The sequence below is a fragment of the Vigna umbellata genome, chromosome 1 (assembly GCF_029865625.1).
Source record: "Vigna umbellata cultivar VRB3 chromosome 1, Vumbellata_1.0, whole genome shotgun sequence".
Classification (NCBI taxonomy): Eukaryota; Viridiplantae; Streptophyta; class Magnoliopsida; order Fabales; family Fabaceae; genus Vigna; species Vigna umbellata.
This window is the reverse complement of record NC_142165.1, coordinates 60,562,244-60,580,364: the sequence shown is the minus strand read 5'-3', so window position 1 is coordinate 60,580,364 and position 18,121 is coordinate 60,562,244. Positions and strand designations below refer to the sequence as shown.

The 18,121-nt window shown below is 32.5% G+C and overlaps 2 protein-coding genes, 1 non-coding gene and 1 pseudogene across 3 annotated transcripts; 2 read left to right on the top strand and 2 right to left on the bottom strand.

The window, feature by feature from the left end:
• Positions 1–6,297: 6,297 nt before the first annotated feature.
• Positions 6,298–6,975, bottom strand: LOC148205953 (uncharacterized). Its single transcript, XM_088105805.1, has one exon. It carries the CDS (start codon positions 6,973–6,975, stop codon positions 6,298–6,300), a length of 678 nt encoding a protein of 225 aa, XP_087961931.1.
• A 63-nt stretch (positions 6,976–7,038) lies between these two features.
• LOC124836581 (uncharacterized) lies at positions 7,039–8,234 on the bottom strand (annotated as a pseudogene).
• Positions 8,235–9,834: 1,600 nt separating this feature from the next.
• On the top strand, positions 9,835–15,208 carry LOC124836580 (uncharacterized). The gene is made up of 8 exons (XM_088103970.1): positions 9,835–10,268; positions 10,576–10,748; positions 12,232–12,325; positions 12,595–12,706; positions 12,811–12,899; positions 14,434–14,519; positions 14,600–14,664; positions 14,892–15,208. The coding sequence occupies exons 1-8, from the start codon at positions 9,933–9,935 to the stop codon at positions 14,999–15,001; spliced, it is 1,065 nt and encodes a 354-aa protein (XP_087960096.1). The 5' UTR covers positions 9,835–9,932; the 3' UTR covers positions 15,002–15,208.
• Positions 15,209–17,614: 2,406 nt separating this feature from the next.
• Positions 17,615–17,686, top strand: TRNAG-UCC (transfer RNA glycine (anticodon UCC)). The gene has a single exon. It is a non-coding gene; the product is annotated as a tRNA-Gly (tRNA).
• The last annotated feature ends 435 nt before the right edge of the window (positions 17,687–18,121 follow it).

The following is an 18,121-nucleotide window of genomic DNA, read 5'->3' as shown; positions in this document are numbered from 1 at the left end:
GCTCGGATGATAGTCTTTATCCATGACATTATGTAGTGTCTGCATGCCTAGGAATATGTTTGTTTGTTACATTAAACATGGCAAAGAAAATAGTCAAATATGATGGTCTAAATTTCACATACGAAAACTAATAAGTTAAAGATCAATGAAGGCTAACCTTTGGATAAATTATTTCAATTTGTTGTGCTCTTGGCCTAGCCACAACTCTAAACTAATTTAAATCATTTGAAACATAAGTTAATATATTAATATCAGAATGAATTGATATGAAATAATTTAATACTTATGTTTGTAACAAGGATTTCAAGTAAGAATCCATCTTCCTATGTAAGGAACAAAACCAAACAACTTGACTTGTCTTGGTATGATCACCATCACTTGTCAATGGCTCCTATCATGAATAAAAAATAGTGAGTCAATTAATTAAATGTTGATAAAAGTGTACAATATTGAGTAACACATATCCATCAATATATGATGCGATATATAACTCTCTTTTAGACTCAACCATTCATGTTTATATATATGTTTGCTTGTTTTCTACTATGTTTCTAGATGGTTGAATGTCCTGGATTTAAGAAAGCCATACATTGTTGTCCGACCTTGGTCCACTATGATAGTGTCCATGTACCTATAACAATAAAGTTAAGTATATATATTAAAAAGTAAGTATTTTAATTTTTAAAAAAGGAAAGAGAATTAAAAATCTTACATCCACCATAATTGTATGACTGAAATATTTAACATTCTTTCTTCACCAACGACCTCCAGTGCATCACTTAGAGTAATATACAATGGCAGATGACATTAGAGGCCAAATACTCTTAACTCTCACTCCAGCTCTATTGGTCCTTTATTTAACCTATGTAATTTTTTCATCAACTTACCTAGAGGATCATCTTCTTCTGTTGCCTTATCAAGTTTACATCAATATGGAAGATTAAAGAATATTGATCATTTTTCTCAAATGTTTTTTCAATGGTCTTCTTTTCATATTTTCTGAACACAACATCAATATTCTTCACCTGGTTGCATACTTCTTTCCCATTGCGAGGACTGGACACAACATCATCTTCAAGACTTCCATTAAATGCTTTTTTCAATTTACAATAAGAGTGATTTCAAGGAAGGAATCTTCAGTGTCTTGTATACATAGGTTTTTGCCTATGCTTCAATTGAAGATAACTAGTCTTTTCTTCACAAATGGGATATGCAAAATGACCTTTAACACTATAACCACTTAAGTTTCCATATGCTGGAAAATCCTTTATGGTGCAAAACAACATTGCACGCTAACAAAAGTTTTCTTCTGAATATGAATCGAAGACCTCAACGTCCTCTTCCCATAACATTTTTCAAATCATAAATGAACGATTTCAGATACACCTCAATGTCATTTTCAGGTTGTTTAGGACTCGATATCATCACAGATAACATCATAATATATTCTCTTCATGCACAACATAGGAGATAGATTGTAAATCATCAACACATGGCTCCCTCGTAGTAAACAATATTCGGCCAACACCACCCTTGGTGGCTAGGTTTGCTTTTAGGGTTAGAAGGAGACACCCTTGGCCTATAAATAAAGGTGTCTCCACCCTTGTATTTCATCTTGGATTAATGTAATGTTAGGCTAGCAAATTATGACCATACACATAATAGATCAAGACTAGAACAACCCTAGAGGTTCCTCTAGTCACCTTTCTCATTGAGTTGGTCTAACCTCTCTTTGAGTCACCAACATCACATTATATCCACCTTCTCGCTAAAATCGTGAGCATATCTCCTCACCACCACCATTTGTGCCACCTTGGACCTTCCTTTCCCACCATTTTTCGCATCGTAATACTCCAAGGGACCATCTTCTTGCTTCCTTCTAAGCTTTGGCCCAACCTAGCCAAGGAGGTTGCTATCAACAGAGAAGACAAAATATTCAAAGCTAAAGAGCTCAGTCTAACGGATATATTTTGAAGAACATTTAAATATAAGATCATTCAAAGAAAGAATTAAGAGGATATAACTTACAATGAAAATATCAATCCTATGATAAACGTTTAGAAGAAAAGTGCAGAGAAGCTCAAGCTCAGAAACAATATAAGAAGAGAAAAAGAAAAGTCAATAAATACTCTCAAGCTTCATTTTAGTATTTGCTTATTGTTGTAAGAAGAGAGAAAAGAGAAAAGAGAGAAACACCTAGCAAGTCTATAGACTGTATTGTATTAAACACATATCCTCTCTGTGAGAGTTATTGTCTAAACGACTTGTAAGAAATTGGTTGATTCCAATTCTGAAGAGAATTATAACACTTGTTGTGTAACTCAAACGAGTTAAGGAAATCTAGGCAGCGTATCAGAGGATACCGAGATTGTTTAGTACTAGGAGTGGTGAAACTAAACCAGTTTAGGGTAATTGAAGTTATTCGCTGACAGGAGTGGTGAAGAATACTGCACAACCAAGAATGGTGAAGAATACAGCACAACTAGGAGTGGGCGAAACTCAACTAGACAGTGTATCGAAGGATACCAAGATGCCTAGAGATACCATAAGTGGTGAAAATACTCAATTGTAATCTTGTTGAAGATTATAGTAGAACCCTCTAAGGATAACAAGAGATTGGATGTAGCTTAGTTGGAGTGAACTAGTATAAAAATATTTGTGCGTTTATTTTTTACTTTTGTGTGAACACTTCTCTTATTAAGCCTACAATTGCATTTTAGTTTTGAATACAAGGGCTTCCCATACTGATGGAAACCTCCTTGGCTAGGTTGGGCCAAAGCTAGGAGATGTGCATGGAGGGGTGTTCCTTGGATGAATGGTGCGGAAATGTGGTGGTGGTGGTGTAGTGTTTAGTGGCTCCAAGAGAGGTTATGCCAACTCAAGGAGGAAGGTGACTGGAGGGGCCTCATGGGTTGCTCTAGTCTTGATCTAAGATGAGTAATATGACCAAAAATGAACAATGTAACATTACTCAACATCAAAGGTGAAATACAAGGGTGGAGACACCTCTATTTATAGGCCAAGGTTGTCTCCTTCTAACCCTAAAAGCATGACCTTCCACCTTTACTCTCATTGGCCAAAAATGAGGCCTTCTAAGGAGTGGACAAGTGTCCACAAATCCTCTCCAATGATGGGAGGACATGTGGCCACTCACAAAACACAATCCTCTCCATTCCTAGAGTGCCATGTGGCCACTACTAAAAGAAAAAACTTTCCACTCCTAAGGTGCCATGTAGCTACCTTTTAAAAAGTAAACCCTCTCCAATGAAAGCATGACACATGGCACACACTTTCCACTTGGTTTGGATGTCTAACTTTTATGGAAAATCCTATGCTACTTAGGCCTTAATACAAGCCTTAAACAAACCTGCACTACATGGCCTAATACAATGGCCTAAATTCCTACACTACTCTTCAATACATGGTTCATGATGGCTCCAAAGGTGGTCCATAAGGTAGAGTTGGCACCATCTTCAAGGATGACTTTAACTCTCTTAAAAGTGCTTGACCATGGCTAAGGGATTTTCCATCATTCCCTCCCTCTTGAAAATGATTTGCCCTCAAATCTTCAACATGAAACAAGGCAAAATTCCTTATCTTCTTTGGAGTTTTATGTGTTTTTCCACCAAGGTCAAATACCCATTTTATAACACAAGTTAGAACAAATGTTATAATAGTGAGTAAATGAAGAATATAGCTCCCAATAATAATACACCTTAAATCAAATGAGTGATCAAGGTCTTGAAGAGTAAGAGCATCTTTGAAGCTTTTATTTGTCTTGTGTTGAATGTATATGTTTGAAAGATTATCCATTCCAAGTTCCATGATAATTTTTTTAGGGATATGCCATCACATACCAAACTATTGTTCATTAAAAAGAAGTTCTTACAAACACTATAGTGAATATTCTGAATAACACATGAAAAAAATTTATTGTTTAAAATCATTTACAAGGTCGAACATTTAACAACTACTTGAAAAATCATGTACTCGACTAAAGTGCTATATTAGGATAGTTGCGGAAAAGTTTTTCCATTAACATTATTCAACCCCTCTTCTAGTGTTTTTCAGGAACTTCACCTAACCCCTACCAAGGATGGAGGCACATGCTTAGGGAAAATAAAATGTTTAGGAGGAAGGTTTTTTCACTTTCTTTTATTTGGTTTAGAGTTTCTTCTTCTTGTCTTAAAATAAATTCTAGACTCATAAATTACTCCTTTGTTTTTATAGGATTGTTCTTGGACACTCTTAGTTTGCTAAGGGGCACACCTAGATGGATCAAGAAGGGCCTTAGAGCTTGGCACAACATGTAAGGCTGCGTTTGAAGAGAAGAGGAGCCTGATTGACCTTCTAGATAGTAAACAAATGTGAGAGAGAGCCTTGGAGAGCAAGGAAGACTTTTTTGTATCTTCTAGATGACTTAGGCAGTCTTAGAAAGCATGGCGGCCTAGGTTGCCTTAGTATTTAGAACAAAACATTTAGTATTTGCTAAGAGGTCCCTAACCATGCTTATTTAAGGAAGTCTTTAGACCACATGTAAAGATTTGATTAATGTTAAATTGGGAGACACTTTTGTGTGCATTTGTGAGCTTTGCTCTTGTGAGAGTGTTCCATTCTTAGTCTCATCTTGAACCTTGGTTAAAATGGAAACAACCACCACTTATCTTGACTTTGGTGAGACTTTGTTCCCCTAAGTGGCGTGCCTTCCTTTCTCCCCCATTCCCTTTTTATTTTCTCCATCTTTTACTATTTTAATTCACGTTATCATGTTTTTTGTGTTTTTTTTCTTTTTAATGCTTTCACAACTTTATTGATCATTGTTGTTATCTTCCATTTTTTTATTCAATTGAACCATCTCTTCTTCTTTTTTGAGCTCTTTAAAGTACAACATCACATTTAAGATAAACATTTGATTATCTTAAGTCTCTACTAATTTTAAAATTAAAAATCTTTAACACAAATACTTTGCCCTACTCATTCTAAATATAAGATAGAATCTATATTCGTAAGTGTTTCCACTTACATTAGTTTGAGATAATGTAAAAGGAAACAAATGTATAATTATCTGGTTAGTTAAGATTAAATGCCTTTATAAGAATTTTTTTCTTTTTCTATGTTATGTAACTTTACCTTTCAAATATAATACAATTTTGTTCTTCTTAGTTATTGGTTAGACACAACACTCTAAACTTAAAAAAAAAAATCTTAGAAATTTTTTGAAATTTTCCTACTACTCTTAAAAGAAAAATGAATAAGTTACATAAATATTACAAGAGTGAAATAAAATAATGAAAGTAATCCAAAAAGTTATATAATTCAAATAAGTGTATTTTAGGAAGTAAAAATTCACATATTCAACTTCTAATATGTTATAAAGTATATCTAGTTAAATACTAATTTTCTTTTAAGATTTTTGACAATAAATTCTAGTCCTATTTTTTATGTTGAGAACCACTTAGGAAGATTAGTTACATTAGTTTGATCAAATATCTAAAATATAACGTAAAACAGAAGTAGTAACATAAATTATAATTAATGACAACAAAGTATTTGTTTATTATTGTGCTTAAGTTGCTCAAAATTCCCTTGAGAAATAACAACAAAGTTTACTGAAGTATTGTGCTGCAGGGTTTGTAATTATCTTCTCCCTTAAGTATTCTGAACTCCTCTCCAAACCAGTTTCCAAGAAATGCCTTCAAAACTAAAAACCACAAATCAGGTTTTTGTACCAAACTAGGAAAATTTGCCTTCAATATTACGGAAATAGGCAAATTTTTTGAAAATTACAAAAATAGGAAAGTCGTGGGGGGTCTAGACGACTTTTAATGAAAAAGTCGTGTCCCTCCTGCATGACTTTACACTGTTCATTTGACCAGTGTTGAAGTCGTGCACCCTAAAAACAACTTCATGATGTTGTAATCGATTACGAAGCATTGTAATCGATTACAACATGCTGAAGTCCTGTCCTCCCTACACGACTTCCCTTTTGTAGGCAAAAATTACTCTGGTAATTGATTACACTCTTGTTGTAATCGATTACCAGAGCGTTATGTGGGCAAAAACTCCCTGGTAATCGATTACAACAACAGTGTAATCGATTACCAAAGTGTTTGGTTGGTGAATAAATTTTTTTTGTAGACATTTTTGTTTTGTTTGTGTTACACAAAAAAAGAAATTGTCATTATAATTTATTGAAGCGAAAAACAAAAGAAAAAGCTAAAACAAAATTTATACGAAATATTAATATTAACTTATTAATTATTGATTGGATTACAAAATGGTAAGATTAATAAATAATTATTGATGAAATGGACAACTTCCCCTATGATGACCTCCGTTATGGCAGTAAAAGCATTTTTTCGGCTGATCTGGAGTGGATTGATCCATCTCATTACGAACACTATTTGTAGATGGTCTTCTGGATGCCTTGCGTCGCATTTGAGGATTTGGTATGAAGTTTGGACCTGTATACGTAGACCAATAATCTTCATTTTGGATCGGGTGAAATTGTACTTCGTATGCCTTGTAAATGTTGTTAAGATTGTACACTGGATCGATGACTTGGGTTAGTGGTATATGGGAATATGCACAAACGACAATGACATGATGACATGGGAGACGAGTAGCTTGGAAGTGACCACAATCACACCACCATTCATTTAGCCTAACCTTATACGAAATTGGATGTGGGCGGTATTGGTGAGGTGTTGAAATTTCTTGAACATCAAATTCAGAATTTTCACGGTTGTAGCGATGAACATGACAAAATGCGGATTGTTGTTGATTTTTTCTAATAATGTCGGTGATTTCTTTAGGAAATTGGTGGCCTGCTTGTAACATGTAGTTTGCTTTTAATCCTCGTTCAACAAACCATGATTGTGTCCTCTCAAATGTTGTTCTGATGAGAGCATAAATTGGTAATGAACGTGCTCTCTTTAAAACGGAGTTCATGCACTCAGCAAAATTAGTGGTCATATGTCCATATCTTCTTCCTCCATCAAAAGCTTGAAACCATTTTTTTAATGCAATTTTATCTATCTAAGCAACTTCTTGTGGGTATTGGTCTCTTAGTGCAGTAAGCTTTGTCGTGACAGTGGGTTGCTTAACCTCGTAAGCTGTAAGGACGTAATAAAAAAATGTACAAATATGTTAACAATGTATACACAGTAAATTGGTAGTAAAAAAGTTTGTAGTAGTACCTAAATTGATGAATTGTTTTTTGAAGTCTTGATTTTTGAATTTGTTGTTGAAGTTGGAGGCTAGATGACGTATGCAATAAACAGAGTTCAAACCATCTTCTTTCCAACCAACTTCTTCTGATCTTAAGGCCGATAAAATATCCTTTTCCATGTTAGTGACGATGCAAATATTTTGTTGAGGGCAAACATGTTCTCGAAGTAGTTGAAAGAACCATATCATGGCTTCCTTTGTCTCACCTTCTATAATGGCAAATGCCAATGAAAAAAGATTTCTATTGCCATCCTGAGCTATGGCGGTGAGCAAAGTTCCATGATATTTTCCCGTTAGAAATGTTCCATCCACTTGGAGAATGAGTTTACAATATTTGAATCCTTCTATGCAAGGACCGAAAGACCAGAAAACTCTTTCCATAGTGTCCACTAGAGAACAAGTGCATTGTAAACAAACTGCATAGCAAGAGCCTTCTGTTTTGCGATCCAAGCTTTTCTGTATGACAGAATATCCGAATCGAGCTTTAATATCTGCAATCAAACTCTTGATGGGAATGGAGGGGTTTGTCCGGACATAATTTGATACAATTGCGGCAATGTGAGTACTATCAAGATTTGTATGATCTTAGATAGTATGTTTGAGAAACATGTATGTTGTCCGTCGATATTCTTGATTTCCCAATATTTACGGACTTTGCTATAGGCTGCCCTCAAACGCCATTGACAGCTATTGTGGTATTCCAGACATCGAATAACAAAAATGTTAGGCTTCAATTCAACAATACTGTATTTGCAACCGTTGGTGATGTGATATTGTTAGAGTGCAACAATAGTTTCCTCCTTTGACTTGAACTACATACAGTCATGCAGCTCTGGAATGACATGTTGAGATGATTGTGTCATGTGGTCGTCGTCATTGTGTTCATTGCCAAGTATGTTATCCAATTCATCATCTGTGTTGAATTCATCAACATTATCTAATATCAAAGGTTCTTCGTCAATGACTTGCGATGATGAAGATGATCCGAAGTTCCACGATGACATTACCAAATAGTGGTTCACGAGAAAAAGAAAGATTGAAGTAAGATGAAATTTGTTGATTGTTGAATGTCGAATTTGGCTGTGAAGATGGAATGGTGAAAGAATGGTATATATAATGAAATTTGAAGTTTGAAGTTCAGTTTGTGCATGGAAGCTGTTACGGTTTGAAGTAGGTAAGTACTACTTTTCATTGGCACCATCAACTATGTATAGGATTGCATGCATGCAGTGAGTTATTACATTTCATTGATTTAGTATAAAATATTCAACTTTCATTTACGGATACAGTGCATAGCTTTTTTGTTTGATTGAGTAGTTTTTTTTTGAAAAAGTAAAAGATGTTGAGAGATGTTTTAATAGATGTATAAAAATGTTAACTCATTAATATAATAATTTATAATTTATAATAAATAAAACTTATTTTTAATTTTCTATTTATAAAATTGATTTGTTGAATTTTTTAAGACTTAAAAACCTAATTTCATTAATTAAAATTGATTTAAATAAAATAAAAAATGAAAAAAGTGAAATTTACTTTGTTGTATTTACATTGAAAAAATAACTCTTCCTAAACATAACAATACATCACAATGTCATCAACAACTATGTGTGCCTACAAAAATTAAAATAATTACACATAAATAACCTCTAATGATGCTTTACAACAAAAAAATAATTTTATTCAATAACCAAACACTCTGTTGTAATCGATTACCAGAGAGTTTTTGCCCACATAACACTCTAGTAATCGATTACAACAAGGTTGTAATCGCTTACAAGGGAGTTAGTGCGAACTGAACATACTAGTAATCGATTACAACAAGGGTGTAATTGAATACCAGAGTAATTTTTGCCACAAAAGTGAAGATGTGTAGGGGAGACACGACTTCAGCACGTTGTAATCGATTACAATGCTTCGTAATCGATTACAACACCATGAAGTCGTTTTTAAGGTGCACGATTTCCACATTAGTCAAATGAACAATGTGAAGTCGTGTAGGGGACACGACTTCTTCATTAGAAGTCGTCTAGACCCCACGACTTCCTTTCAGAAAAATAATTGGGAATGACTGACAAATTTGCCTAGTTTGATAAAAAAAAACCCACAAATCAAGTAAAAATATAATAATACAATTGAAATTTAAACTAAACCATTTACGTAAAGTTTAATCAAAATAAACAAAATTAAAGTCCAATGATAATATTTCAAATAATTACATAAAAAAATTCTTAAAAAAATATGTTTAGATGATAATTCAATCTCAGTCACTATGTTTTTTTTTTCACTTATAAAATCAGCACAGAATATACTATTTAAGTGATATAAATTCAATTTTCAATTTTCATTTTAAGAAATTCAACGTGCATTTCAATATTTTATGGAAAAAGTTGCATTCATAGAAAACAAAACATAGAATCTGCAAAATTTTCAAGAAAGTATACATATCAATGTAATTAAAAAATAAAATAAAAACCATACGTTAATCTTTACAAAATAAATGTGCTAACTAAATGAAGAAAACAGAATATAAAAAAGAATTCAATACAATGTACCAAAAAATGCTATTGATAAAATTGAAGCTCTCTTATCTACAATTTCCCAATGCGTTACGCCGTGTGGGCATTTCAATCCATTAAGTCCCAAAAACATAGACAGAGACCAACACAACAACCTCTTCCAGTTGCAGACTAGGCTTCCTTATGATTATGATGGGAACTACATGTTTCCCAACTACTAATGTTCTTTTCAAACCTCAAAAGCTATCTGGGAATTTCTCTATCCTCTGTGATAACGTTCGCGGTCTCAGTTTCCTCACTCCCAAACCCCACCTTCGATCCTCTTATTCAAACTTAGGAAATGGTGTAAAGTTTACATCTTTTTCAATGTCCAAGACAACCCATTTGAAGGTCTCGCAAGATGCACTCTCTCCCACAGAAGAATCGCTCTCTTCCTCTCCTCAGGTAATTGGAGAACATGACTTACTCGTTGTGGGTCCCGGGGTTCTTGGTCGTTTGGTTGCTCAGAAATGGCATCAGGTATTCTTTCATTTTCTTCGGCCAATTCACTATCGTACATTGGAACGCTAGTTTATGCAATTCTTTGTTAAGGACGAATATAACATTATGGTTTATTGACATTGTATTCAGAATTTACTTGTAGCAGAATAATATATTTTTATGTATGAAGTTGTTGAATTTTTAGTAATTACTTTATAAGTCATATTTAAGGTGATTTCTATTTGGTTGACGATGTAAAAGTTTTTACGTTGCTATTCTTATGATTAGTCGATATTCAGTAGCTGGTTATCTATATGTTTGTGTCTATTTATGTGTTTGCAAGCAGGAAATTCCAGACTGTCAAGTTTATGGTCAGACAGTGACTACTCATCATCACAACGAGTTGATACAAATGGGTATTTACCCGTCTTTGAAATGGACGGAAGCTACTCACAAATTTCCAAATGTCATTTATTGTGCACCACCTTCCCGCACACCGGACTATGCTGGTAATGTTAGGTGAGAAATCTTCAGGGTATGGCAACATGGTAATGAGTTTGTTCAAGGCTTAATATACCAGCAGTGTTGGTCAGTTAGTTTGGTTTGTGCTAATGCCCACCTTTGTTCTGGATAATGGATTTAGCTCTTGAGGAGTATTCTTTATGCTCTGAAATCAGTCTTTAAACTCCTACAAATTGTTTTTGTGTGGTTTTGATGCTTTCTTATTGGTTGAATATCATGGATGAGGTTTAAGCACACCAATCTGTATCTCAATGCAAATCTTGTTAATATCCCATTGTACTTCATTTATATCATGTGACATCTTTTCTTCAGCACGATCATGTAACAGCTTAACATACATTTCGTGTAATAAAAGCTTTTTCACTGAGAATGACCTCAAATTCTGCTAAATGATCTTTGAAACTTAATAATCATGGCATTGCACTCCTGGAAAATCTATATTTTTGTTGTACTTTTTGTTGTTTGTGTGTACCTCTTGTTAATTTATCTGTCGGCTCAAATTCTTATAAAAAGATTCAAAGTTTTAGTTAGAAATAGTGTCGAGATAGTGAAAGTTATGTGCAAGGTATTTTTAAAATACTAATAGGAAAAGTATTATCATAATGATGATAGAGTGAGAAGAGATTGGTTGCCGTGTAAATTTCTGTGGGCTGTGAATGCTTTTATTGGGGACTTGTTCTATGTATGAAAAGATTGAGACCCAGTAAATAATGTCATATGGAGGGGGCAGATGCAAGGTTGATAAGCATGTTGAGTCAAATCATGTCAAATTTATGTGTCATTTGTTTGTGGTAGTTATAAGAATCTGTCAAGGTATGCGAATAGAGATTTGAGGTACTCTCTAGCACTGACTTATAAGCCCTTCAAAAATAGAATATGAAATTATTATTTAGAGAACTAATAGTACTTCTCTGAAATGTTTTTAGTGGTTTGCTCTGATATCTATCAGCAAATAAGTTTTAATGTTTAAAAGTTGTAACCGGGGAACAAGATTTACAAAGGGTTGGTGGTTTGGACTTCGGGATGAAAGGGAAGGAAGGGTAAAATTTTCATTTCTCATAAATATTCTCTAATCTGATAAAGAAAATAAATGAAAGAAATAAAATGATAGACTAACATAATGTCCTAATATATTTGGTATATAAAACTTATATTGCTATCTTAATTTAAAAATAAAAACGTTTCCCTCCCTTCCCTTCCCCTCTGAAGGCACAAGTATTAATTGTATTCAATCTCAGAATTCTCATTCTTGATAAAGAACTTGACTTATTGATTGCATTTTTACATGCATCCTATTCATAGGATGGGCAAGGTTATCTCATGTTTACCATGATATTCTGTTTGATTGCTTTCATCATTGCCTGTAGTAACATTGAGTTGATTGGTCAGATCAACTTGGATTTTCTACTTAAAGAAAATGACAGTGCAGTAGTTGTCTTCTTATGAAATCATTTACTGATGTGGATGGTCAACTAATCAGATTGGCTGCATTAAGCTGGAATGGGGAAGGTTCTTTCTTGTTTACGTCAAGCAGTGCTCCATATGATTGTAATGATAATGGAACATGTGATGAGGTGCGTTATACATCCAAACTGTCATATTCTCTTGTTGCTTCTCTGTTTAATTTTATTTGATTTGAAGGAGATAATTACTGTGTACATGGTGGTGATACAGGCTTCTTTTTTCCAAATAATGTAATGAAAAAATTGTTTTAACTACACTTGTGCAATCACAGTACTTCTATTCCTGTGTATCTTATTCCATTTGCCAACCGATACTGTTAGATTTTCCCTTTCTACGGTCTTGAATGTTTGTTGATTTATCCTCATGTACTTCATTTTAGGATTCTCCAGTTTTGCCAATTGGGAGGAACGCCAGGGTTGATGTCCTTCTAAAAGCTGAAAATGTGGTACTGGAGTTTGGTGGCTGTGTTCTGAGATTGGCAGGACTATATATATCCTTGGTTATGTTCAAATTATCAGGATTGTAGGAATTTTTTTTTAACCTCAGTAATCTTTGCCACTATGCTTTGTTTATTTCAACCTTAACCAATTTTACAAAGAAGATAGAGGTGCCCACAATTATTACTTGGAAAAGGGTACCGTTGATAGTCGTCCTGATCACATCCTGAATCTTATACATTATGAGGTCAGAGTACCATTTCCTCTCTGTTTATTTCTGTATTCACTTTCCTTTTTGGTCCTGTAACTTCTATTTGATATCATTGAACCCTTGAAGTGTACTCTGTTGAGAGCTAGTGAAAAAATGTTCAGGTGGTGGTGTTAATGAGTTTCAAGTAGAAAACTCACTCAGCCCTAGTTTACTGATTTCTTCTAGAAATATCACAATAGGAAACAGTACATCCATTTGATGGTTTAAACTTTAAATATATTTAAAGCAGAAAACCGACAATGAATTGGCAGATTGCATACTGGAAAACTGGGCAAGCATAAAAATCAACTATGATACAGTGAGACAAACTGAAATTAAGACAAAAGCTTAGTGCTTATTCCGACTAGTTTAGTTCTTTATTTTTGTGTTTTTGAAAGCATCTGAATATAGCAGAGAGAGCTTTGGGCTCCCCCAACCTCTAATATGCAGCCACTGTAATATAAGATTTGTGAAAATTAGATTATTTCAACTATCAACGGATTACATGTATATAGTTGATTATTGTCATAATTAATTATAGTTAGAATTGGAATTTTTGTTTGCATAAGTTTGTTAAAACGTGGTTTTGTGATAACTATTTTTGTTTAGAGGTGTAAAAACAACTTCTACACAAGAAAGAGTATTATGAAAATGAAAGGGAAAAAAATCTTTAAAAATAAAACAGTTATAATCTTTTAGATTCTTAAAAACAACTTGTTTTTCAGAAAAAAATTACAAAATTTTAGCTGTTGCCCCAAACATCGATCTTATCTTAAACAGATTATTTTCACCTAAAACAACTGATGTATTTGGGAAACAGCTTTCCTAGACGAGCTCTAAATAGTACTATACTTTTACTAGTTTGGCCAAAATTGGGACCTATGTCCATTCCCAATCATCCGTTGGTAATAACGTTTTTCTAATCCACTATAGCCTTTCCAGGCTTTGTGTTTAGGTGTTTACCTCAAACTCTCAGAGCTACAGTTGACTCAAAACAGATAACTGTCTAATAATATTGGTTGGATATGGTTGCAACACAGTGTCATGCTGTCATTTTTTATGGTTTAAGACAACACAGTGTCATGCTGTCAATTAAGACAACACAGTTGTCTTAATTTTGCTAGCTTTCTCATCTCTTCTGGGAATTTCTAGAAAAGTGTTACTTTGACTGCACCTCAGCAGACTTATCTCTCAACATGAGCATTCTTATCGAGTCTACTGGAGCTTGTTGAATCTATGTACATTTGAAAGCATGCTTCTAGTTTGGTTCATGGACTCTCATTTTTGTTTTAAGTTTTAGAAGCAGTAGCTGCTTGGTTTTAAGCAAATATAAAATGCAAGGCTAGTAAAAACTAATATTAAATTTGAAGATATGTTTATAATTATCACATTATCTAAGAAACCTTGAGCCTATATATTCTAAATGAGGTCGTCCTCTCTGTTTTCTTCTACATATCGTTTTCTTAATGTATTTAGCTTTGTTTTATGATAAGGTTAGAACCGGTGCTCATTTTTTATGTTTCCACAACAGGATGCAGCTTCCCTTGCAGTTGCAATCTTGAAGAAAAAATTCCGTGGACAGATTTTCCTTGGTTGTGATAATAATCCTTTGTCTAGGTTAGGTGCTTTATCTTTAACTCGTCAAATTAGACTCTGAATATTTAAAGAACAATCTCAAACTAATCATGGGTTTGCAGGCAGAAAATGATGGACCTGGTTAACGAAAGTGGAAAATTCAATAAAAAGTTTGATAAATTTACTGGTGAGTTCTTTGATGGTGAAACATATCTGGAACTGATACTGTCATATTACTTCATTGTATGTTAATTTAGCCGAAGCTGTTATCCTTTTTACATACTGTGTTGATGAAAGTTGTTTCAGAAATGAACAAGCTTACTATACCTGATGAATTGTGATTATATGACTGTAAGAAACACACACTTCTTGATTTTGAAAGCATAATGAATCTTGGTATATTTTGCTTTGCAGGAACAGATGATCCTCTAGGAAAAAGATTAAACAATACAAAAACCCGCCAGGTGGTTGGGTGGGAGCCCAAGTACTCTAGTTTTGCTGGTTTTCTAGAGAGCAGTCTGTGACAAACTCCTGAATTTGTCTATTGTTGTTCACTCTGATTAATTTGGAAACCACCATATATACATAAGGTGCTTAGTTAGGGAATTCTTGCTGTAGATGGATAGTTCATGCATATCAGTCACAACTATGCAGTGTGTACATTTTCCTATTTCTTGGGAAAAAGGATGATCAGTTATTGAACTGTTTTGAAACTGTTTCATATTCCATGATGGATAAGCTAGTGGTAATCTTTTATAGAATACATTCTTAGTTAGGAATAGAAATGACAAAAAATATTTATGTTCATGGCAGCGAATAAAATCTGTATCCGTGTCCAACTCGATCCATTATCATATATGATCTTTCTATATGAGAAATTCAACTGACGAGAAATTTGATGGGAGGCAGGAAGAAAGTGAAGGGGTGGATATTGAAGTTGGTCCAGTTGTATGGCAACACGTAACAGGTCTTACATAAGCATGGGTGGAAGCTTGCAAAGGAAATATTGGTGCAACTAAACACTTTAACAATATTTATATTAATTGTCACCTTTTTAATTTGTTAAAACAAAATTTTAACCGATTAAAATAACTTAAAACTGATTTAGTTTAGTGATTTAACATATTCAAACTGCATCACTTTGCATATAGTTTTTTTCAATGAATTAAAATGTGTTTTATTATATTAAAAAAGAGTTTTATAACCAATCTAACTCGTTCAATTTTGCACTATATTAAACCAATTTCTTTTAAAAGTACGCAAACATTTTAAAAATAGTAAGAGTTGTTTGATTAATTTGAAAATTACTTCTCGAATTTTTTTTTAGTGAATAAATAGATTAAAACATAAGATTAAGAAGAAAACATTTAAGAACATTCATTATTCTTCTTTTATAGTTATGGACTTAAATTTTTTAGGTGGCCTTGTTTTTTTATAAGTAGTTGATTATTGATCAAGATGCTTTTTTTTGTTAGGTTTTATGTTTGAGATGGTGCAAAATTTAAGATCTTAATTTAAGGTCAGTAGTTCGGAGCAGATTTTTTATTTTCTAATCTCTAGCCTATATGTACAATCTTTCTAAATCTTTAAGAAAAAATCGAAACTACTTGATAGTTTTCATCGTGTGTCGAAAGAAGCTGTTTTCTGTTCCTAATCATTTTGATTGTAATTCTTTATAGTGATTAACGACTTAACATAGAATCTATTGATTCAAATCAGATAAAAATCATTGTATGATTTTTCTCTATTTTTATAATCTTTGTTTACTAACTGTTCGATAAACTTACTGAAAGAAAATTATAATTTTTAAAATCATCCTTCCCCTCTTGATTATTGACCATTTTCACGCTTTTAAAAGGTTTTGCTACGAGATACCAATCTCAACATTATCTTTCTTTAATTTTTTTTAAGTTTTGTAAAAAAACTTGAAAGTGTAATGAATTAGATTTGTGAGAGTATTGAACATCTTAATATAGTTCTGGTGTAAAATTGAATTAAACTTTGGTGATATTTTCTTCTTTTTTATCATTATATATTTATTAATTTTTAAAATTAAAGAACAACAACACCAACACTTTTTTTTCAATAAATTAGACTCTTTTTTATTTTCGAAATTTACTTTAATTTTCCTATAGAAATATATCATGCATTTGTGATAATCTTTCGTGCATAAGTTGAGTCTCTCTTTGAGCTCAATATTTTATTCTAACAAACTCAATCGGTTTAAAGAAATAAGACATTGGTTAATGACTTGTTATATAGTTTGATTTTCAACTAAAGAGTCATTTGAACTAAACATTATCAAACTAGGTTGAATTTGGTTCAATATACAAAACTCAAACCAAAATAAATGATTTTTGTTACTACAAAATTGTAAGCAATTTAAAAAAGAATGCCAAACATTTTATGATGAAAAATTACAAAGTAAAAAATTTTGCTTAAAATGATTCTTTTTATAATTATACTCATATTTACAAGTTAAACTTTCTTTTCTATTTGTATATAAATTACACAATTTCATAGTTAAAAACTGCAACATTCAAATATGCTACGATGTTAGAATAAGTACATGTACTCTAATTACAATACGTTGAAATTATAAAACAACTTTCAAAAGTCACATCTCATTTCTTTATTTTCAAATTTAAATTTAAATCAAACAGCTCGGTTAAAGAAAAAAAAATAGTCTAAAAGATATTTGATTTTCATTTTTTCAATTAGTTTTTTAAATTTATTCAATTTGAACACCGGACTAGCGTGTCCTTTCATTTGAAAACTAAATTAATAACATATTTTTTCATTGGTTTACAAAATATTTATTTGATGATTTAAATATTAGCTACCAATTAAATATTTTCAAATTCATTAAGCGATATATAAATAGTGTTTATGTTGATATATCGCAATTTGATAGGGTAAATTCATGTCATTTGTCATTAGTGTTAGTGTTTAAATGAACAAATTACTTTGTATTTTATAACACTAAAAATTAATTTAATATTTCACTAATACTTGATTCGTATAAATACATTACTTTAAACGATAATATTAGTTGTAGAATATACGTCATAATTTTATAAATCCAAGTTAAAAGGTTTTCAGGTTTTAAAACATTTAAAGTTTCAACTACCACCAAAGCGTTTGTAGTCCAACGGTTAGGATAATTGCCTTCCAAGCAATAGACCCGGGTTCGACTCCCGGCAAACGCAATCTTTTACTGCGATAAGCATTAACTTTTTCAGCTTTTTTTCATACAATGTTCGAATAGTGCCCAATGGCTTTAGATTTCATATATAAGTACAAGACATTCCAATTACCAATTGCTATTTATATAGCTAGTGGCCAAGTCAAAATCGCGATGCAGTTTATTAGCGTGACTCTTGTAAAAAGCTTAAATTTGGATCCAATAAAATGAATTAGATTTATAATCTAAATATAGTCTATTTAGTTAAAATTATATTAATGTACTTTGTCAATACAATTAAATTTAGTGAGTTAAAATTAGATTAATGTATTTTGTCAATACAATTAAATTTAGTGAGTTAGACTAACTTGACTCGATTATTTAATTTAGATTAATTTGACTCGATCTTAGATTTTAGTTGGTAGTATCAAGGTCAACTCGAATCGATTTTTGGTTGGAA